General features: G+C 41.3%; 1 protein-coding gene across 2 annotated transcripts in view; it reads right to left on the bottom strand.

Annotated features, from left to right (window-relative positions):
- rasa3 (RAS p21 protein activator 3) overlaps nt 1-23,679 on the bottom strand; it is a 54,992-nt gene that overhangs the window by 29,810 nt on the left and 1,503 nt on the right. The window contains exon 1 of one of the 2 annotated variants that reach the window (XM_034679809.1): nt 16,018-16,313. The exons of the other annotated variant lie outside the window; for it this stretch is intronic. Coding sequence (XP_034535700.1) covers nt 16,018-16,072 — 55 coding nt within the window. The 5' untranslated portion in view covers nt 16,073-16,313. Of the gene's footprint in view, nt 1-16,017; nt 16,314-23,679 lie in introns of those variants that run through there. 2 annotated transcript variants of the gene reach the window in all.

The raw sequence follows: 23,679 nt of genomic DNA, 5'->3' as shown, positions 1-23,679 counted from the left end.
GCGGTCTGTAGTTACACGTGTGTTCGTCCAACACGGTCATTGTTTCCTTCAACAACGCTCCATTATCTGCATGGGGGAATCTGATGCTCCTGTTCAGCCGACAAGCTGAGGAGCAGCAAATCTCACTGGGTTATTTCTGGCTTTAAAGACTTCTGCACAGTGACAGTGTGAGTCTGTGGCTAGGTGACAAGAATTTTGGTGTGTGACAAAAAAAACAAACCTGACTTGATATGATAAGACCTCCTGTGTGCATCTCAGTGCTTCTGCTGTAAAATCCAGAGATGCTGTAAACATCTGCTGGGAGGTGTAGGTTTTTGTTGCCCCTCGAATGCCTAAAAATAACTTTCAAAAACAGCCGATCATCATTTCCACAGCCTCTTAAAAGAACAAAAGCTTCTGCTGCAGCACAAAGAACGGGCTTAAATACACCCTGCAGAAGAAACCTTCAGCTCCTTTGCAGCAGTGCACAATGCTTTTTATACACACTGCAGTGTTAACAACCACGGTGAGAGGAAGAGGAGAGCAGAGAAACATCTACTGTCCTATTAGGGAGGGTTTTTTTCTGATTAATGAAGGTACATATTTTTTTCGATCAATAATCCTCCTCAGCTCATGTAAACAGCCCTGAAACTGTTTCCTGTTTCCTCAGAAGTCTCAGCCTGAGAGGGATGTATGAGGAAAGTGTTGCAAAAATGAAAATGCACAATGTGGAATCACTGAGAGGAGGTGAGTAAGCATTAGTCATGAAGTTCTCACTAACATGCAATTACACTGTTTGGATAAAACCTGTGATTTATTTACATACAGGCAGGTTTGCTCTGTAGACGTCAGGCCTGCACTGAGAGGACACCTCTTCTTCTTCTGTAAAGTCCAGACCTAATGAATTGATCTGGACTGAAACAGAAGCCAAAGTCTGTCACAGCTCTTACCTCTAACATAGTCACTTCAAGATTCTCACTGGGTGAAAATGATCAGGCTTGTAGTCAAAATGCACATGGACACTAGAGATACAACATGTAGGATTAATAATCTGTAATATGGATTTTATAAAAGTTCTGTGCAAGATTTTGTTCCTAATACTCATTTCTAACTCAATTGTGTCCCAGCTCATCACATACCAAGTGTTTAAAATCGGACACATGATTATGATCGGTTGGATGTTGGATCCAGGGCAGGTGAGAGAAACTTTACGTTACCAGCCTCTACAAAAAAACTGAAACCATGAGCGGTGGGGACGATAGCAGCAGGATTCAAAGTTGTGACATTTGCCTCGTTTATTTTTAAACCACAGGGCTCAGAGAAGGAGAGTTGAATGAGGACAGTTTCATGTTAAATCAACCGCAACAGGCAGATAAGAATCCATCACCATGGCAAGCTAACTGCAGTCGAATCCCTGGGACTATATTTTAAAACATGTGTGTACATAAATCTCTTTAAATCAATAAAATAATCTTTTAACCAATCAATCCCCTCAGGGTTCTTTTTCTCATAACAACCTGCTAACCATACATTATCCTTTACTTATCGGACACGTTCTGAGGAGGCATAACACAGCCCAAAGACAGCGGTCACCATATTGGAAACGCTGACTCCTACAAACTTTCAGCTGATCCTGAAACCAGCAAAGAGGTGGAGTCAAATCAGCCACGCCTAGTTAGCCCTAACTCTCAGTCTTGATGTAGAATCACAACAGATGAGTTAAAATTACAGATTGAACCATACTTTTCTTACAGGAATATTAACATGTTTAATGCTGCTGTGTGTGTAGAGGCTTTACTTTGCGTTTGAAGCATAGACTGTATAAAATATGGCGAGGTATCCGTGACGTCACCCATCTGTTCCTGAGAGCTGTTTTGAAGCCAATTGACGGCAGCAGCCATATTGGAAATGCAGAACTCAACCAGGCAGAGTGTGACGTAGGGTGAGCATCCTAGCCAACAGCTATGTGTTCTCGACCGGGAGTCACGTCAGTCATGTCCTTATTTGGGCAAAAACTCGTAATCTTAATATCTTCTGAACTGTCATGTTAGAAAAAAATCCACCCCCCGTACAGTGTGTGCCGATAGAGAGATTAGCTTCGTAGGGCCAAGACATTTTTTGAACCAGGCTGTAAACATGTTTATTAATGCTGCAAAGATCATCTTTTTTCCATTCATGTCTATGTGGTTTCCGGTGTTTCTACAGCCAGCCTCAAGCGGATTCTCGATATATTGCAGTTTATAACACTTCCCAATGGGCTTCATCGTTTCAGACCGGAGGTTGCCGCTTGGTTTGAAGCCAGCCTCAAGTGACCACTAGAGGAACTGCAGTGTTTTGGACTCCTGCGTTCCACCTCCACTTTTAAACAGACTGAAAACTAATTTTCTCAAGACTTCTGTTTGCTTTTTAAAAAGCTAAACATGATATTGATGGTATTTATTTACTGCGATTGCATGTTCTGATGTTTTGTGTTTTTTGTTACTGATTTCCATTGTGTCGTGGGATAGTTGTGTGGTACTGCAGGCTGTTAAACTCGTTGCCCCTCAGGGATAATAAAAATATCCTTGGAAATCAAAAGTATTTCTAGTCCTGGCTTGGATTCCCTGGAATGCTGCAGTGAAAATCAGGAAGTGATTAATGTTTAAACAAAAGGATAACCATGCACATTTTTAGATTCTCCTGGAAGGCGTTAATATAGTTTGCCTCCGCTCCCTCTGAGAGAAAAACACAGTGATTCTTGCTTTAATGAGATAAAAGTGGCAGACTCACTTTTAAAGCTCCCTCTGCTCTTCTTCATGGGTCTGTGTCTTTAATTCTTTTAATAGTTTTCACAAAAATACACGCTTTTATCTGCAATCTGCTCGGCAAAGTCTCTCCCGTTGGTCCATTATTCCACCCGGAGGATAAATATAAAAGCACCTTGAGACAAACAGAGGTGATTAAGTGCCCTCTGTGGGGTTTGTAATGCAACTCGCTGTTATGACTGCTTCTCTGGAGGCTGATTCACGCAGCAAGTGGATGATTACACAAACAATTCTCAACAACAACATTCATTCACAAGTTAAAATAGACACCTGAGCCAGATGACACACGCTGCTCTGCTGTAACAGACTCCGGCTCTGTCTGTGTTTATGTGTCGAGTCTGATGACGTAACACTCTCTTATCTTTGTCTTTATCCCCTTTACCTCTCACCGTTATTACATCCTCCTCTCTTATTTACTCTCCTGCGTTTATTTTACTCCTGTACTCGCCCTCGTTCCCCCCTTCCTCGACCCTATCCCACTCTGGTTCAGGACCCTGTGAGGTCCCTTGATTGGATTGCACCATCCAGGTCATCCTAGTAATAAAAAAACACCTTAGGATTAGCACAGCTTTCCCAGCCCTGTGTGTGTTTGTCTAATGACTCAACTTGCAACGTAAATAACAAATCTCTGTGCCAGAACCAGAACCACTGTGGAGTCCATAACATCAAAAGAAGCTGCAGTGAAAATAAAATTCAGACCATTTTCACAGTAGATTGAATATTTTTGCGTACACGTGATTCACAATATTTTGTCTAACCTCTCCTCAATTCTCTTGGATTGATTTGTGCATTTTTCAGCAGCATGAAGTTTCAACTGATGCCAATACGGCATGAAAGTCAACCTGCAGAGACTTGAAGCATGAATAAGAAACTGCAGGTGATCCATCACAGTGAACGTCTCTTCATTGTTTCTTTTTAATTCGATGTGGTAACGCAGGTGAAAAGTTCTCTGCGTAGGTGGATCCTGACGCAGATGGGACACTTCAACAGTTGGGAAATAAGTTCATGTTGCAGACACATTCTACCTGAACCCAAACATATCAATCTGTAAGCTGACAGATAATACTTGAAGACCTCAACAGAGTCACATTACTGTGAAGCGATTATCCATCAAGTCACATTTTTTTTTAACACATGCAGGACAAGATGCCGTGTTTAAGAATGATTCAATTTGCAGCCCTAACCTCAGCTGTAATGTTCACACCAAGCGGCAACTTCCAACTGCAAGTATTGAAGCCAATGCAGAAGTGTTAAAAACTGCAGTTCCTCGAGTGTCCACTTGAGTCTGGCTCCGGAAGAACCAGAAACCACATACACACCCATTCAAAAAGCAGATCTTTACAGCAGAAATAAACATGCTTACAGCCTGGTACAAAAAAAACAAGTGTAGTCTGGATAACTCATTTCTAGATCGACACACATTGTAAAGGGGGGAATTTTTGTGGCAATTTCGAAGATATTAAGATTACGAGTTTTCCAATACGAGAGGCACAGCTGACTTGATTGACAGGTGAGAACACTAGCTGTTGGCTTGGAGGCTCAAAGTGCGCCTCTTTACGTCACACTATCTCTACAGCAGTTATGTTGAGTTCAACATTTCCAATATGGCTGCCATTGACGACTGGCCTCAAAACAGCACTTCAGGAACAGATGGGTGACGTCACGGATACTATGTCCATTATTTATACAGTCTATGATTCAGACACAAGAACTCTGTGAAATTTCAACACATTTCAGGACAGTCGCACCGAAGCTGAGCTAGCACAACAATGAACAAGTGAACACAAGGTCAAAATAAAGAGCAGTGACAGGGTTATATCTCAAATTGTTCAACAAGTTACCTGAAGACAGTACTCGCATACACAGGTAAACAGTGTAGTTCATGGGGGACCGGTTTGGTCAAGCGGTTATATCACACGCCTCATGTGCCGAGGCTGCAGTCTCTGAGGCAGGCAGCCTGGGTTTAATTCTAACGGGGCATTCACACAAAACAAAAATAAAATAATTTGCCCAAGTCTTTGTTGTATTTGTCTGTCTGTATGGAAAACTCAATAAATACACCGTGACTAAAAAAAAAAAAAAAATTGCCCAAGTGAATTTCATGTTAAGTCAATGTAAAGACGTGAACGTGAATGATGCGAATAATACACGCAAATTAATTCAGGAGAGTTGAAAAATCTTAACTCCAGTGACTCATTCCTGCCACGATAGCTGATCAGCATGCAGATCCTCTGTGGACGTATGATGTAATGTACTGATCTGCTGAGATTCATTCATCTGGAATAAATCGGACACATTGATTGTATCTCTGTGCAGCTTTCTTGAACTCTGTGACTCTACCTGTTTTTATGGGATCAGGAATAAACAGGAGCTCACTGTGAGGAGAGAGTGAGGAGATTATCTGCTAAATTGTGAAAACCTTTGTCTGTCACTTGATTCTAGTTATCTGCTGCAATAGGAAGTTAGCCCCGCCCCCTTTGGCATAACCGGCTTCCCCATTCAATGGAGAGGAGCTCAACCTTGTTTGATGAAGACAGACTGGTGGTGTGGCGTTTGAAGGGAACTCCTCGCCTCTCGTGAAAACACGCATCTCGGGCACTCACGTACACACGATTTTGACGCAGGAACTAAGCGAGCAAACATCAAACCTTTCTTGCGTTCGTATTTGCACACATAATGCAACTGTTTGCATTTGGTGTGAACGTGACATGACTATAAAAAGTACTTTTATTGGCAACAGACTGGAGCGGCATTTGAAGGGAACCCCTCCCCTTTTGTGAGAATTTGCATCTCTGGCACTTGCGTACACGTGATTTTGACTCTCAAATTAAGCTAGTAAACATGAAATATTTTCATGTTCGTATTCGCACGAATAAAGTGATTCGTTCCCATTTGGTGTGAGCACGACTTAGCTCAGCCCCTTAAATCTCCCCCCAAAATTTCAACTCTATCCACTATCCTGTCTTAAAATTAAGGAATAAAAGCCTAAAGATATACTTAAAATAAACACAAAGTAGTGCATTACCTGAATGCATCACCTAAAGAAGCGAAAGACAAACTGTTTCTGCAACTTGGAGTCGTTTGTACAGTATATCCAAAATCTTGATCACCCTGATATCATGTTTTTTGATGCCGCATTCATTCTATAAACTCTGTATAAAAGCATTAAAAGATTTTATTTTCATATTAACACAAATCAATATTTATGACACAAATCCAGACTCATCTGTTCTGATTGATAAGATTAACTTCCTTCTTTTTAGTGAAAATGTATGAATAAAAATGAGACTGCCTTGCATTTTTCTGAATCTGGATTTTAAATTATGCAAAGTATTTCCTTGCTTATTAAATTGCATTTATTTGCAACATTAGAATTGTATTGCACAAATCGTCTGACTATGACAAAGGTCCAGTTGCATCATTTCTACGGTATTATGTGTCTTTGTATAGTCAGAGTCCCTTCAACAGCACTAACCCATCACAGTCAGACACAGACAGACAGGTCGACATCTCACATCTTCCTGTTCGGAGGAGAAGGAAGTGCTGGACAGCTGTCTCTCTGGATGAGTTGATAAGCAGCGCCCACAGTTTGTCAGAGTTACAGGAAGTTTACGACAACAGTCAGGGTGGAGCTCAGTTTCAGTTTTCTATTTGCTATTTAAGATATTTTCCTCCCTTGTTTGTTGAACTCACTTGTATTTGTCTGTTTGTTTTGTGGTAAAAAGTGTTCTGCTGCACAGAGATATACGAACAACCTCAATGAGCGCTCCACCTGCATGTTAAAGAACAGATACGTGTTTTATTTACGTGTGTTTGTTTACGTGTTTGATGGAGAGTGAGTCTGGAACAGAAAGAAAGGCTTAGCCTCTCCAGTAACCGTCCATTCAACACACAGGGATTAAAGACTTTATTATAAAACCAGAGTGTGTAATCCTCTGTCTCAGCCTGCCTATCATTCTCTCTGGCTTTACACTCCATGTGGTTTCTCTTTTCCTCTTTGTCTGAACCCCTTTTCCTCCTTTCATCTATGCCGTGCTTGTGTCACACAACTGCTTTCCATTTCTTGTTCAGAATTAGCCTTAACCTAATTTCACTTTCCTCTTTTTCTGGCCGCTTCCCCCTTTTTATTTGAGAACAACATTTCCCTCTCATGCTCTCTCCAGAGGGGTTGCAGTTACCGTCTTTGAGACTCAAAATAAGCAGAATATAACAAACAAAAACAACAGCAGCTCGTTCTTTTAATCCGGCTCCACTGCAGCTGCCCGTGGAGAATATCTTGCCCTAGTATCCGAGCAAACGTGCAATGAAAAGCCACACACTTTTGGCACGTGTGAGATTGCTGGAGTGGTGTGCACGAAAAAACATGGGGGTGTTTAGCTGTAGAAATGCAGGGAAGTAATGATGAAAGGAACACCCCAAAGAGTAGGAGCTGGAAACCTAAAGAGGTCCATTTCCCACCTCATCCCCGCGGAGGAAAGTGAGGAGAAGGAGGAAGAAATGAGGAAGCTGGAGCGTTTGAAGCGGCCTCGTGGATGCAGTGAATGTGTAGCTTTGTTCCTCTTTCTCTCCTGTCGACTGGTTTGACTCGGCCAAACTTGTACGTACAGTTACACCGCTGCTCTCCTTATTCTAATCTCCCCTGACATGAACACATTCGAGGATACACAGGCGTGAATGCTTTCAGCGGCTGTTTGCTCCACTTCCAGGCCTGGGAAACAGGCTTTAAGGAAAGGGAAGAAGTGGGGGGTTATGGAGAAAAACACAAGCAGTGTAGTCAATCAAGTGAGAGAGAGAGAGAGTGCGAGAGAGAGAGAGAGAGAGAGAGAGAGAGAGAGAGAGAGAGAGAGAGAGAGAGAGAGAGAGAGAGAGAAGTCAGTCAGATAGAAAACTGGAGAGTGGCTCACTCTGGAGAAAGCTACAACAGGAAATGAGATGAGGAGAAAGGAATTTCAACTGGATCCAAGATGTAGTTTAAAAGCAGCGAACAACCCAGTTACCCCCGAGTGGCTGTGTGTGAGTGGGAGTGTGTGAGTGTGTGTGACGGAGAGAGAGACACCGTGAGAATGGAAAGAAGGAGTGAAACTTGCACGATGACAATTTATTATCCCACAGTGAGTTCTCAGTTCCTTTGATGCTCCCAAATAAGGAGTCAAAACAAGAACTGAAACGGAGCAAAGTCAGAGGTGTCTTTTCGACAGTATCACAAACACGCATACGCATACGCTTACACAAACACACGCATGCATGCACGCACGCACACACACACACACACACACACACACACAAACACAAACACATAGATAACTAGCTTTAATCCTTCAATAAAACGTTAGAACACCGATCTAAGGGCTGAATTTTGATTTTATCATATGTTGTTTCTGAGCTCTAGCGCAACCAGCCGCCACTAGCTCTGGTTAAATGGTCACTGCCATAATGCTACAATGCTCTATCACCTGGATGTAAAGAAGCACAGATGGCAGATCTTGTTTTACGGCGTTGTTTGGCAATATTTTGATTTACTAAGTGGAGATGAAGTTGTATGTAGGCTGTTTCGGGTTTGACTGATGTGTAACCAGCACAGACATCTGACTCGTGGTGTTAGCACGGCTAACGTTAGCAACACTCTGCAAACTAATTTGACATCAGACTCGAATTAAGTGATTCCAAAGCGGCAACACTCCAGCCGCAAGAATTGAAGCCAATGCCGAAGCTGCAGTTCCTCGAGAGTCCACTTGAGGCTGGCTCCGGAAGAACCAGAAACCACATACACACCCATTCAAAAAGCAGATCTTTACAGCAGAAATAAACATGTTTACAGCCTGGTACAAAGAATGGACGTAGCATCCGTGACATCACCCATCTGTTAATGAAGCGCTGTTCTGAAGCCAAACGTTGGTGGGAGCCATATTGCTGCTCAAGCGGATCCTCGATGACACTTCCACATTGGACTCATATTTTTAGACCAGAGGGTGCTGTTTGCTTAAAACCCAAAGTCTACATCAGGCACTGAGTGACAGATCAAACAAAACTGGATAAAACCAAAGCTGCGAACACTACAGGCCAAACTCGCAAACCCTTTACCCAGAAAACACTTTAATATGAATTTTTAATGCAAAATCTGAGTATGCCGAAGGTCTAATAAAATATGAAAGTCCAGAGAAGCCAAATCTGCAGCAAGACACAAGCCGAGTTCTCAAGGTCCACTATCAGAACTGTTATAAAAGCAACAAAGTGACAACAAGGCAGGTGTTTCAATTCAGGTTTAACCTGGTAAAAACTCCTGCTGCAATAAAACGTGCTGCAAAGTGCTGCTTCGGCCAAGACACACATGGAAGCACACATTCCTGTTGGTTTACTTTGCAATGTGACGACCATATTTCTAATGTTTCTGCTGCAGTACTGTTAGATCACATGTACGATCTAGTCTGGAGGGTTTAAGCATCAGATTAATGTTTACGTTCTTAGCATACCTCTCAATACTCAGGAACATAACAGTCAATTCAACTTCTAATGTGAGTCATTACTCAAGGTTTAAATATGCAATAAAGAACTGAATGCAAGGCTGATACTTTCACAATCAAACCACACAATTTGAAAGCATGTAGGCTTTGACGTCTGTCCCTTTTAAGTAGACATGTAGCTGCAGTCGATTTGCATGTCAGATACACTGACGTCAGACGATGACAGTGTTTCCTAACTGCAGCAAAAGACAGTTTCGTGAGCTTTGTGCAGAGAAAGATGGAGGATAAAACCTTTCCCAGCATGTATCCTCTAAATGGTTGATACATGAGACACAGTTTGGGTGAAGTCATGTCACTTAAAGTAGCTGAAAGGTCAGATAGAAAACAATCTGCTCCTTTCTTTCATAGAATCGGAGTGACGTTTACATCTCTGATACTGAGTGACACATTCAAGATATCTCTCTAAATGCATAACTAAAAATATAATTCTTGAGCTGTTTATTGCACAAGTTTCTGCACAACCACAACACCTTACAGAGCATGAGGAGAAAAAGCATGCAGCGATAAAAGGGACAGTTTACAGTTAAAGACTGGCAGCCCTGCACACCGCAGCATGTGTGATAAACCGTTGTTCGGTTACTCATCAAACTCTCTCTGTATTGAGAGTGAGCCTGCCTGCAGCTAATGTTCAAACGCATCGGTTAGTCTCGATGGAAAAGTTGAGTAAAACAAATACATAACCACAAACATGCACACAAAAGGGCGTATACAGTCGAGTTACACAGTGGAGGAGAAACCAGCTCATGTTAGAAATCTAGGGTCAGAAATGCGGTTCAGTCAGGATGTGAGAGAGAAGTAATTTCAAACCAATGGAGAGTACTCAGTTTAACCACAACACACCCTACAGCCTCTGAGCTTCATCATAACACTCAAGAATATAAAAACTCAAATAAATACAGAAACTTGTGAATTTAGGACAGCTCTCTCCCCTACTTGCATAAGCTCTGGCAGTCTTGGCATTCACAGTGGTGAGGAGATATGCTATCTTTTGCAAGCACAGGAAGGGGAGTGAGCTGGGTGGATGTCATAGTGTGTGGTAAGCTGACATTGCCTGTGTTACTAGGGGAGAGTACCACTGTTGCAAAACATTATTCAATCAGGATGTGTGTGGACCAATATCACCAACTTCTTTATGAAGCTATGAAGACATTCACTTTGTTCACATAGAGGCGGTTAGGGTGCTCAAAAACGGTGCTAATGTTGTGCTGAAACTGTTTGATTGGCATTTAATGAACAATTTATTGCTAATAGCGCACACCCTTACATTCACAAACGTCCCACCCTGAGTGTGACATCAGGAAATGACTAAATATGGTCATCTGTAACCAATCTTCTTCCTAGTTTCTGCTGACTGTTTTCATACTCCTCACAGTTAACGGTCTTCGCCCGTGGGGGCATCTGAAGGACATCCTGAAGGAGTGGCAGTCTGTGGCCCTTTATTTACCCCTCCTGACTCTGTATGCTGGCCCTCCTTGAGACTTCCCCACTGTTCTTGGTACTGTGTTCTCTGTTGGTGAGTGCTAGGGGAGCTGCTGCACCCAACCCGGATTATTCCACCAGCCTGAGGCTGCCTGGACCGAAACACTTTCTGGGTCTCAACAGTCAACACACATGTTTACAGCAAACTAGACTTCCAAGAAAGCTGGCCTTCCAGGACAGAATGAACTCCTCTCATATATAATGCCAACATACAGTATGTTCACTGAGCGGCACTTCTGAACGCACACACAGCTTCTGAGTTTCTTAACAAATTAAATGGATCCTTTGCTTAAAAAATACGAGCAGGAGTCCTCGACACAGACACATTCCTGCCCTCCCTCTCCCCGTCACACCATGTCTCCCATTCAGTCTGGACAGGAGGAAGTTTGGGAACCTCTATTGGCCAGCTGTCAAAGGAAGGAGGGGGGCTTTGTTGCTACAAACCAGCGTTTCCCTCCCAGGCCCAAGTCACCCGGACTCAGCTGCCTGAATATCCTCGACCTCCAACGCTTCACCTCCTCTGCGCAATATTTCCGCTACCGTCTCTTCCACTGTGGCTCTTCAAACGATCCCTATCCCTTCATTCAAAATGACCCTAGTATGGTTGCAACACGCTGCTGCTGCAACACTGTAAAGCCTCAGTACAGTACAGGACAGTAGCTTATGAGATCTGATGCCAGAAGGTGCAATGTTCAGGACATTTCTACTCTCAGGCTAATCCTGTAACTTTCTTCTAAGCTGGCACATCTACTGCCAGTCACACACCACACTTTAAAATAACTTCATCACAGAACACAGCGTAAACAACCGCACACCTCGTGTTTGCAAGTGTACAAAAACAAGCGTCTTTGTTTTACTGCTTCACGCATGTATGTGATGTCACCTTTAATGCAACATGATCTTTATTTAACCCCTTTAAGACTTGTTAGCTCTGTTACATTTTCTTTACAAAGCCTTAAAGCTGCCACAAACATTATCTCTCTGACTAGACTAGATCAAGAAGACTAAAGGTGCTTTTTGACCAGGAACTAAATGGTTCATGTGGCCCATTGTGATCTGCATTTCCATCAAGGCCTGAAGTCCCGTGGAGATTCCGCAAAATGTAATTGCACTACGCTGCTAGACCAGTAGAGGGCAGTGAGAAAGAGACGAAGGCCATACGACAAAGATGATGCCATAGGAGGAGACAGGCAGGCAGACATCATCATTGTAAATTCGACAAACAATGACACGTTCAGCTGAAGGTCTTCAGTTTACAGGGTCACACATAATACCGTAACATCGGGAGCTGACACATCGGCGGTGGGCTCAGAGAAGACTGCTGTTAAACAGCTATAAAATCAAGTGAATCCCCGGTGTGTGTGATGTTGTTGTGGACGGCGGGTGAACTAGAAACACTGCGGTTACTCTACCAATCAGAAACGTTCGGCATTGCAGGCCCCAAAGTTGCTGGATCTTTGAAAAAATACTACCCCCCCCCCAAGCAGGGGGGGAGAATAGACCCTTGTTCCTATATAGTTCCTCAAAAGGTCCCTAGTTCCTGGGGAAAGTTCCTGCGGTGGAATAGCATCTTATGTGTAATAGAAAGAGGTCTATGTAGCTTATTTACGGCCATTAGCTTTGTTTCATGCTCCACAACTCTACTATGGTGATTCAGTGTCACTATCCAAAATTCAGTCTGATGTATTTTGAATCTTCTAAATCTTAAGAGTCTACTAAAATTTGATATTAATGGCTGTTGGAAAAAAATATAGAATAAAATAAAATAAAATAAAATAAAATAAAATAAAAGTAGCATTCCAGCTAAATAAATTTCAAAATAAATTCTGCTTATTTTAAACGCTGCATGTTTTGCAGGAGTTTGGTATCTATGGAATTCTTCCTGTTTCTTGGTTAAAGGCAGCCCAGAGTACCTTTTAAATTCTGAAGGTTTGAGAAAAGTCTGGTTGCAAAAAATGAGTTTTTGCATCACAATCGGAATTTAGATGTTACAGTAATGAGCGTTTTTTAATAGGTTAGTGCATGTGCACCATACCGCCATGGTTTAATGCACTTTCCAGGGTCATGAACCCATCTGAGTTTGTCAGACAGAGACAGGGTAAGTCATAAATGCACATATTTTGGTGTTAATTGGAGCAGGGTCCTGACTCCAGCTGTGCCACCAAGAGTTCCCGTCTCTGTGAGCGCTGGCATGGACACGGTCGCTGACACCGGACCTCTGTCCCTCACTCTGCATCTCACTACATCTGCTTTGTGTTAGCTTGTTGCCATGCAGGAAAAAACACAATTCTTTTTGTAGTCTATTCCAGCCAATCAGGAAGTGAATTGGGGGTAGTTTCCTGTTTCCTGTGTTCCCCAGACAGCACGGGCTCGGGCCCAGTAGCCCTGTTCGGTTTCCGAAATTCACGTGTTCCTCCAGGAAACGAGTATGTGGCAGATTTTCATCTCTGAGTCATCAGCCAGCCACAGTCTCGTGCCAAAGGACGAGACTTTGATGAAAACAATGTGATGCAAGCGTTACACCGGGAGATGAGCTCTGTGGGGGATCGGGTTGACAGCGAGTGTGACTGCTGCTAGGTAACAACAGAGCCTGAACTGTACTGCTGTCAGTGTGCGATGTTACAGAGGAACAGGGAGCCAGGAGGCTGAGGAGTCCACGCCTGGAAGTGAGGACAGCATCTTCACTAATGTCAGTTCAATGTAAATAACAAGTCAGGACACATTTAGAAAGCTTCACACTGATCTCCTCAACAATGTAACCTCATTGTGTCAGAAGAGGAATTGAACAAAGCACAAAGGGAAGAAGTTACTTCCATTTACCTTAATTTAACTGCACTACACTTCAGGAGGACATACAACTAAAAGATGTTCAACTTATAATCATAAAAAACACAGAAAACTAAAAAATGTATGCATTAAAGGGGCCTTTAATATAAGTTTTGATGAAGCTCTGCATGAAAAAAAGACTATGAAATAATCAACTATTAAATTGCACACATTGGTGGATGACATAATTGTTGCAGTGGAGCATCATCTGAGTTGCGAACAAGGGATTTATGTTATTTATATTTATTATCAGCTTACATGTATTTAAAGAGAGCTTGTTTTTTGTTGTTTGTTCTGTTTTCTTTTGTTTAAATGTTTATTTATTGTTCCGTTTTTTATTAACAAATAATGCTAATAATAATATTAATACTGTAAAATGCTTATAAAAAACCCCATAATTAAGTAGAAGATAATATTGTAATGTATTTAACTCTCAGGGATAATTCTCCTCCCTTACAGAAATGTCCCTTTTTCTTGTAACTTTTGTTGTTTCTTTAATAAATGTTGTGAACACTTCCACCACGCTGCAGTTTGCCTCCGCCGTCACTACAAGAGCTTGTTTCTGACAGACCAGTGTCACCCAGTCATTAAGTTTTCATTCACAGACTCCACGCTGCAGGCTGACTGATCCTTCATTCAGAAAGTGCAGCAGTCTGACGAGGCCTTTGTGATTCAACACCACAACTCTCTCTGGAGCTTCAGGTCTGAGCGTGATACCTCGGGGTGTTTCTCTCACTCTCCAGCTGTTTCCTGGGGGTCTCTGCAGCCCGTTTTAACGGCAGGTAAGAAGCTTAAAAACACACAGCTTAACTATTTACATCAGCTCAACTGGAAGAGAGACCAGAGGGGTGTTTTTGTCTGGTGCTGGCTGGCATCAAAACACAGTCCTACAGCTTATATATATATATGTGTGTGTGTGTGTTTGTTAAGTCAAATATTTTGTTTCTCCTCTGCTCATCCCTTCTGGCCCGTGTTTGGAGTCAAAACAAACCAGACAGCAGAGTCAGTCAGGATGAGTCGGGTGCCGGATGTCAATGAAAACATCCCACACTGACCCCTGATAACATTTAGAGCAGGCAGAGGAAGTGACGGCTGAGTGTTTGGATATTCAACTGGAACTCATTTGAACAATGCATTCACTGAATACAATCAATACGACCTTTACATCACTTTTGAAGAAGGCTGTGTTGTCCTCTTTGTGTTTTAAACACTGTTTTTTTTTTTTAGTAATTAGTTCCTCTTTTATTTTGAAGGCCTCATTTTATGACTCACTTTGAAACACTGGTTGAAATGAGTGCTATAAATAAGCTGTATAACTCTCATCACAGTATTACTAAAATGAATAAATTTGCAGCCGTTTTAATCTTGAATATTTGATCTTGCAGTGCTGCCAAAAAATCCAATTAAAGCTTTTAAAGTGCAAAGATTTGCAGGTTCAGTTTATTTTGCAGCACAATAAATCTCCAATTGGTCGAACAAACAAACTACTTCAAAGGGAAAATGTTTAATTATATCAAAGTTTTTTCCTTAATTGAATCAACTAATTAAAAAGTAATCAGTACTTTACACCCTGACATTTCTATGGTACACAGTGTCTTAAATATTATGATTTCTTCCATAGCTCCCTCCTTGTTATTGTCTTTTAACAGATATGACATACATGTGGTTATCCCCTCTTATTATGATTTAATTACAACCCTCCAGATCTGGAAAATTAATTTCTAATGAACTTCCCTCAGTCATGCCATTTTCTGAATTGCACAAAACCACTGTCCTCCAGTGCGAACCGCACTCAGCCTCCTCATGGTCTCCATTCACAAGATATTCATGCACCACATGCCTGCTACAAACCCAGAGCACCCACAGGGGACCAGCTACATTTCTAAATATAGAAATCTGGGCTAACAATCAATAGCTAGACAGTTAAGCATGAAGCAGTAAGAAGGGGGGAGGTATTGTGAGAGGGGAATAAGAAAGGAGGGGTGTCATAACATAACATAACATAACATAACATGAATGGGTGTTTGCAGCTGAGGTGCAATAAAGGTTTCATTTGATGTGAAGTGATTAGAGAAAGCATCTGGAAATGTGCAGCTGTGGAGCCTTTCTGTCTGCTCAGAATCAGCCAGCCTGTTCAGATCCTGTAGAGCTGCCTTCTGATGCCAGCTGCCACTATTCCCACAATTTCCCCACAATCTATTCTGCCCTCCTTTAACATGTTTAATCTCTACATTTCCAGCTCGCACTCCATGCCCTGAAAGGAAGACAACGTGTGATTTGAATTTCAATAACAGCAGGAACAAGACGGATTTAAGTCCCCCTCCAGCCCTCTCACAGCCTGCTCGGCCCGTTAACATGGAGCCATCCATTGAGGCGCTCAGACTGGGGGTAGGGATTTTTCTCCTTACCTATTTTTATTTTAACGCTCTGAAAAACCCGCAGACCTTCCTCTTCTACTGCCATGCTTCCCCCGTGGCTCTTTCCCTTTAGAAGACTAGATAAAAACAGTCCTCCTCCACGGTGCTCGGTTCTTGCCTCTCCAGGATAATCCAGGGGTTTTGCACATCTATGCTCTCCGGACTGTGATCATACTCCGGTCCGACCCGTGCTGTTACTGCTGCTGCTGCTGCTGGCTGCTTGCGGACAGGAGAGCAGATTCAGCTTCGATTCCCGCAGCAGCAGCAGCGGCGAGAGCGGAGCCAGTGGGGGCGTGGCTCCGAAAGGCACCGCCCACTAATTTGTATGGAGGGTGATCCATGCCACAAAGAGGAAGCAGTGGTGTCATTGAGGAAACTGATTTTCTGGTTTCTATTCATTCAAATGGAAGAAAAATGTATAAAACCAAAGTCATAAGTTAAGAGTATGTAGATGTGCACTGAGTGTCATCTTTGTGGGTTAATGACAATATAAACAGTAACCACACAACTACAGGTGGACACTGTGGTTGTATGGTTGAAACATAGACTGTATATAAATTGGACCTCATCTCGCTCGGCTTGAAGTGAGGCTGCCACAAAAACTGCTCTCCCTAGTGGCTGGCTGCAGTATAGGTCAAAAGCTCTGTCTCCCCCATTCAATTGAATGGGGCTGCGGTCAAACTTTAAAAAATAAATACACGTCTTACGAATGTTTCTCACATCTGTATGCTGTGGTAATATGTAGTTATTATTTGACTGAAAAGGTTTTTTTTCGTTAGTTATCAGAGGTTAAAAAACTGGATTTTACACCTGCCATAGAGAGAAACTCCGTAGGACCTCGGGACGCTACGCTGTAGGTCCTGCTCTGTGCTGTGTTCTGAAAACGCAGACATTGGGTGTTGACAGACGAGAGAGCACAGAGCCGGAAAGCAGCAGATCGGAGACGGATCGGACACGGATCTGGTGGAAGTCCTGGGTTAGCCTGCCTAAGCAACTCCTAATTTAATTCAAGTTACATATCCCTCTGACATCTTGCACTAACTAAGTTAAATACTGTCGGCAAAGATGCTTTTCCTCTGACAGTGAGTCCATGTGTTGCACTTCTTTATTTCACACTGGCCTGGGCAATGTACAAGAACAATGCCACAAATTGCCACTTCACACCTTAATGAATGTTTTAAATTAGCAAAGAATGAAAAAGGGTGAAAGAAACAGAGCTAATGTTAGCTAGCTTAGTTTTCAATCTTACTTCTTTATTTAGGCTACTTTTACTGTTACATTAGCTGTTTGGCTAATGAGACATTCCTAAGATGATGTGGGACCATTCTTTTAAGCTCAGTGGGTGGGACACTGTAACCTCACCATAGTTATATTTCACCGATACTCAAAAGATACATCACTTACATTTTTTCAATGTTAACGAAAGGTGTTGGGAGGCACATTTTAAACTGCTAAATATTCATATCAGAGTAAAGCCCTGATAATATATAACAGTCAAAATCATTAGGTCACATACCTGATGTCTATCACTGCCTTCCAGTAATTCATCATCACACTGACAAAGTGCTTATATTCGCACGTGGGTGCATGTGCTCGCTGCAGCAGGAAAGAGGCTAGGGGCAGAGCTGGGTACACATCATTTGATCAATTTGGAAAACTATGAATCATTTATTTTTCTTTAACGTCAACATCTTTGCTGTACCTGACTTCCCTGCAAGAACACAGCTGTGGCAGAAGACAGCATCCACGCTGAGGTTGTTTGCATGAGAGAGAAGCAAACTCTGCTCTTGCATGGTAACATGGATCACAGACAACTTGAGCAAGTGCATACAAATCTGTGGATCTTTATGGACATATTTGGATTCATTCTTGGACTTGGAACGTGGACTTACCAACAGGTTTTACATGTTGACATTAACGTTAATGAAGGGAATGTCTTTGTTAACCGATTTACAGTTGACTGAGTTAATTTTTTAACTTAACATGCCCACCTCTGGATGGAAGAGAGGGTATTGTGCTAGCTAATATCACATATCTCCCAATCCGATGCAGGAGAAGCTGTTTGAAAACAGGTGATTATTTAAAAGAGCTGTTTTTCTATGGAGAGCAAAAACAGCAGCTGTTTGTGCCCCTTTTAATGTCTATGTACAAGTGCCTGCTGATGTTGGAATGATAATAACAGCTGGCTCCAATCCGTGATTGTGAGATGGATAAAGTTTGAAGAATATAAGTTACAGTTAAAATGCCACGTGTCTCCTGTAATATCTCGTTTTAAAACCAGGGACCTACATGTCTTTATGCTGTCAGCTGAAACATGAGGCCTGCCTAACCCCCAAACAGCAGTGACAGTGTCCTGGTCACGAATCACCCCTCATACCTGTACTCGGTCCTGCTTCTCTTGGACATCAATCCCCCCTCATACATGAGTCACAACGTCACAAGGATGGCTAGACTCTGCATTGACAAGACCTAGCTCATAATGTTGAATGATTTAAGAAGTAGAATTGTAGCCGCAGGCAAAACGAGCTTATCATTCCTCTATTGATCAGATTTTTATTTGTTTCCTCCCAGACTGAGAATTAGTGATGCATCATGTATGTCCCCTGCAGAGAGTGTTAGTGCTGCTCCCCCTTTAGGGGCCCCACATGTAGCAGCACGAGTCTGACTCTATTGAGGCTCTTAAGATTGTTTTCCACATCAAACAGAAAGCTGATGCAAAAAGCAACAGAACTGGTTTTACTTTGTTATTTCTGTGCACCACAGATCTGTATCGACTCTACGTGACCTGAGCACTCAGGCTGCAGGGAACTAAATATCATATTTGGGATGTCACAAAGAGGCAACAACCGTGTGTTTCAGGCAGCTGGATGTGCACTTGTGTGAAAGTGGATGAGTTCATAAGAGACAAAGAATATTTTTCTGCATAAACATGAACACCAACACACAACCGTTATTGAAATGCTTTGTTAACCTTTGTTGTTTTCAGTCCAAATTCCTTTTGTAAATACACCATGCACATCAAAATTACTGAGCAATAAAGTACATTTGCTTATCTTACATATTTGAATATTCATTTCAAAAGGCGACCTTCATCATGCAAACCGTCACTTCCTCAAGAAAGCAATCATTCACAAACAGACGACTTTTTATGAATGGTGCAGATGTTTGTGTTCTTTTTTTATGATCAAATATAAGTCACTTGCTTTAAAATATCTCACAAGGCTGAAAAAATAAAGATGCTGACGGGAGTATAACTTTAAGAGTTGAGGTAGAAATGTTGTGAAATTCATTCACGATACTCTGTAAAACAACAAACATCCCCTGTTTCCCTGTTGGCACTGACCTTCGTTTACACTTAAAGGTACAGTGTGCGGAAAAGGGAATATTTCGCGATATCGAACTGTCAGCTTCAAGACCGAAACGCTCCCTTGCTCATCCTTCCCGTTGTTGAAGCAACTGTGGCCTTAAAGGACAAGAAGCTCCTGTGATGCCAAGTATGAGCTTCCATTTGTCAATATTTCATTACCAAAAGCTACTCATATGCATTCTTTTTCACACAACAAGCACTCTCTTATTCTTTTGTTTAATCTTCAACTGCTGCATTTTGACACCTAACATGTATGGCTGAAATGAGTTAGTCTGTTCTGTGCTACTGTAGAAACACGGCAGAGCAAGATGGCCACCTCCGTTGAAGAGGACCTGCTTCGTGTTATTAAACAAAAACAAAGATTATTATATTCAGGTCATTATACTCTAATTTAAACATACTTACAAACATAGTATCCCATTTCCAGCAATTCTGTTCTGCTGAATGCTGCTAAATATTACGCACTGCACCTTTAACATAAAGAGGGGAATACCAGGTGCTAGCCTTGCCTTGTGGGAGGTGTGTCTGGACAGGATTTAGGATCCATTCAGGTAATTCAAGCGCAGGGATAGTACACAGCCCACACTGTTGAACCCATTGAGCCACACCTCTGACATCACTATGACTAAATTCCCCCAAAATAGTCTGACTCCAGCTAGGGACACTCTACAAACCCAGCTGGCTGAGCCCGGCCCTGTGGAGATGTGGGGCTGAGGAACAGTCGGACAGCCTGTCTTTAAGAAGGGACAGTTCTGCCAAGGTGCTGGGATTAGCCATGACTCCTTTAGAACAGCTCTAAATCTAATTAGGCTTCGTGTCTCGTCACTACTGCAGCCCTGAAAGACCCTTAAGTAGAGAAACTAAAGCCTCATGAAGCTAACACAGGAATCAAGTCAGATAATCCACAAAAATGTCTTAAAAACTGTGTTTAATACAAATTAACATCACAGAAACTTGTGTGAGTTTTTCCTTATTGCTGCACTTTTACCTCTAATCCAATTTATCTTTATTCCACAACAACTATTTGACAGCTTTGGTTGCAGAATCTGATCATCAGTAACAAAAAGTAACTCACTACAAGTGTTTCGGCTATATTAAATTTCAAGTTCTTTTGCTTTGGTTCATTTAAGTTTATCCTGAAATTGATTGTCTCTCTAGGAACTTACACAAGAAGCTTCCAGGTGGAGACTCATGTCAGATGTTTGTTGTTAACAGTCACACAAAAGAGGCATTCTCCTATCACACAGTTTCATTGAAATTAAGTGTGAAAGTCTGCAGAACTTATTTAGTTTTTTCTTGAATATGCAAAAAACTTCTTCATAAACTCTGTACCTATATGGAAAGCAGCTAAAACTAGTTCCACTTTTAGAACTACGTCTGCTTTTGAAATAAGTATTGTAAATATTAACATTTTTGTGTATAGGATTGAATAAGTTCTTACTTCTTCCTGCTCCTTTTTGCACATGTAAATGTTTCAGTGCTTGCTGGTGGAATTGAGTATTCTACTTTTTAATTATTTCTTCTTTTTTACTTGTATATATTTTTTCTATATGTTTGAAATGAAGACATCAAAACAATTTATTATTGTTTGCAGCTAAATTAGTCTTGCATTAACCTGCATGGGGATTTAAATGCAGGGCCGCCACATTTTGAATTGTTGTATCATTGTTTTGTTTTTTTCCAAGATTTGTTTTCATCAGCAAAATGCAAACTTTACAATACAGGTCCAATATTCAAACGTATTTTTGGTGTTTAAAAAAGACTTATATGTATATATATAAAAAATGAAATTAAACAATAATAATAATAATAATAATGATAAGTATTATTATTATTTTTATTGTATTTATATAATAATACTAATAATTATTATTATATAAATACAATAAATAAAATAATTTATATATATAAAGTCATAAAATGCTACTTATAACATCATTGATGAATTATTACAGAATTAAATCTCAACTATATTTCAAGTTTTTAAAGTTTGCTCCACCTCTAAAAGGAGACATCCACATGTATGACCATATGTATGAAGCAATGTTTACTGTTTAATCCACAAATATAATAAAACATAATGATGTAATTATAAAAGTGTTGATCTTTAATGCTTACATTTATGAATGGATGGTCTGTACTTGTATTTGAAGACTGTCCACTCATAACTGTGTCTATACATTTATGGTACATGTGCATGCCTATCAGTGACGCAGTTAACTGCATGGTTTGCGTGCCTTTGCCTATCTCATCTAAAAGCTGTATGGGTATTTTCTTAGATAATAACCATGGTATTTCTCCTGTTGTTCAAATAATCTTCATAGACATGTTTATTTTGAATTAACACTTTGTCAAAGCACAAGGAGAACAATATTCATCCTTCATATTTGGCCTCATCCTGTTGTGTTTTATGCAGCAAGATGGGCGAGTGATGTGGAGCTCTAATATCATTGGAAGATGGTTTAACTGGTAAAAGCACAACTCTCCTCCTGACTGTAACTTTACATGCACACGTGAGTTACAGGGTGGCACTATCATGACATGCCAAACAAAGCAGTGTCACATCTCAAGCTAAAGTTGGAGGAGATTTTTGTAGCTGTGTGCATCACAAGCTTTTCTTCACTTCAGCTGAAGTGGATACACCCTGTGGTAAACCACAGTGAGCCTGTGTGTGGAACAGTGAAGCTGAGAAACCCCCCTCTTACTTTGGCGGTTTGACCTCTTTTGAGCCAAAAAACATGAAGTGAACAAGAATATCAAATTTTGGCATCAAACTGTGTTTTTGTTTGCATGGGTTTGAATGTGTGAGAATGATGGGCCGCTGACAGAAAGAGGAAGAGACAGCAGATGCTGATTCTAAGCAGATTAGTGAAAGGATGCTCACTGTCATTTTTATTACATACCAGTGCAGTGTTTCAGGGCGTTGGCACACTAAAAATAACTGTTCGCTTACATCTAACCCTCCTTGACGTGGCCTGTGTTTGGTGCGACCGCACAGGGTAATGCACGGTGCACGTATGAGTATGAGTATGGAATATGTGACAGAGACAGAGTGCTGAGATGAACAGATGGTGAATGACATGTGCAGAGTTAATCCTCGTATTATAGGGGAGAAAAATCTCTATGGATTGAGCATGAATGAAATGTCAGAGGAAGATGTGTGATTTGGTCGGTGGTAGGAACAGCAATGCAACTTTAACTTAACATATCTCATGAGAATCACTTCTGCAGAGCATCCATGTTGATCAGATTTGTTATCTCTAATTTTCTGGAAACACATCTCAATTGTCTCAGCAAAAAATGCAGAAACAGAATATTAAAAACACTAACAGCAGAATTAACGCTGCAGGCTGGAAGTGGAGACGTTTAATGGGCAACACATGCAGATATAACAGACCTTCTCCACCCTAACAGAGGCAGACTATTCTTTTAAATGAAGAAAAAGAGTAAAAACATTACTTCTATAGTTTACTTTGTGACAGATTGTGATCAGAAGGGGCTAAATGCATACACCAAACACAGCTGCCTGCTCAGATCCACCAGGTTAAACCCCAAACCAGCAAATGACACATTCCTGTTTGTAACTGAGATATGTAAACCATGTTGACTCTGAGAAAACATCCTGGTTCAGGTTTTCTTGCATTTTTATTCCTACTAACTTTGGAATCTAAGAGGGTTGTAACTCAATGGAAGAGTATGCAACCATTCAAACCGCTTAACTGCACGAGAAATAACAGCAAAAAGAAAGATTGTGTGAGGTTGGAAAAAGTCTTTTTTCCTCTTTATAGGCGTGATGCTTATGTGAGGACATTCTGATTCATTAACATGGAAAACCAGCTTTCTCTTGGTGTATTATGTCCCTGACTATGTAACAAAACTGAGTTATTGTCCCTTTTTTCAGCAACAGCAGCACCAAACATTGCTATGAGAGGCCGATCAGCCCTTATAAGTGCACAAAGTATTACAGCACCATCTAGTGGCCAACATTCAGAGAGTGAACTTGCAGGAAGGTAGAGATGATGATGTTGATTACTGAAGTTTCACACAGTAGATATTTAGTGTAATATCTTCATATTTATAAAGGTTGGGTCATTATGAGCCCAGGACTTAGTGTGCCATTCTTGCAGATACTTCCAAGCTTGCAGAACATGAGTCAGAATTAAAATGGCCACTACGTATGAATGAACCCTTATACATCAATGCGTGTGTCCTTAAATCTTAGAAAACACTGCCATGACTTAAGGTAGCCTATCAGCTTACCTAAAGTTCACCCTCTCCTGGGTACA

The sequence above is a fragment of the Notolabrus celidotus genome, chromosome 3 (assembly GCF_009762535.1).
Source record: "Notolabrus celidotus isolate fNotCel1 chromosome 3, fNotCel1.pri, whole genome shotgun sequence".
In the NCBI taxonomy this organism is placed as follows: Eukaryota; Metazoa; Chordata; class Actinopteri; order Labriformes; family Labridae; genus Notolabrus; species Notolabrus celidotus.
The sequence above is the reverse complement of the archived record's forward strand: the minus strand, read 5'-3'. Positions and strand labels throughout refer to the sequence as shown.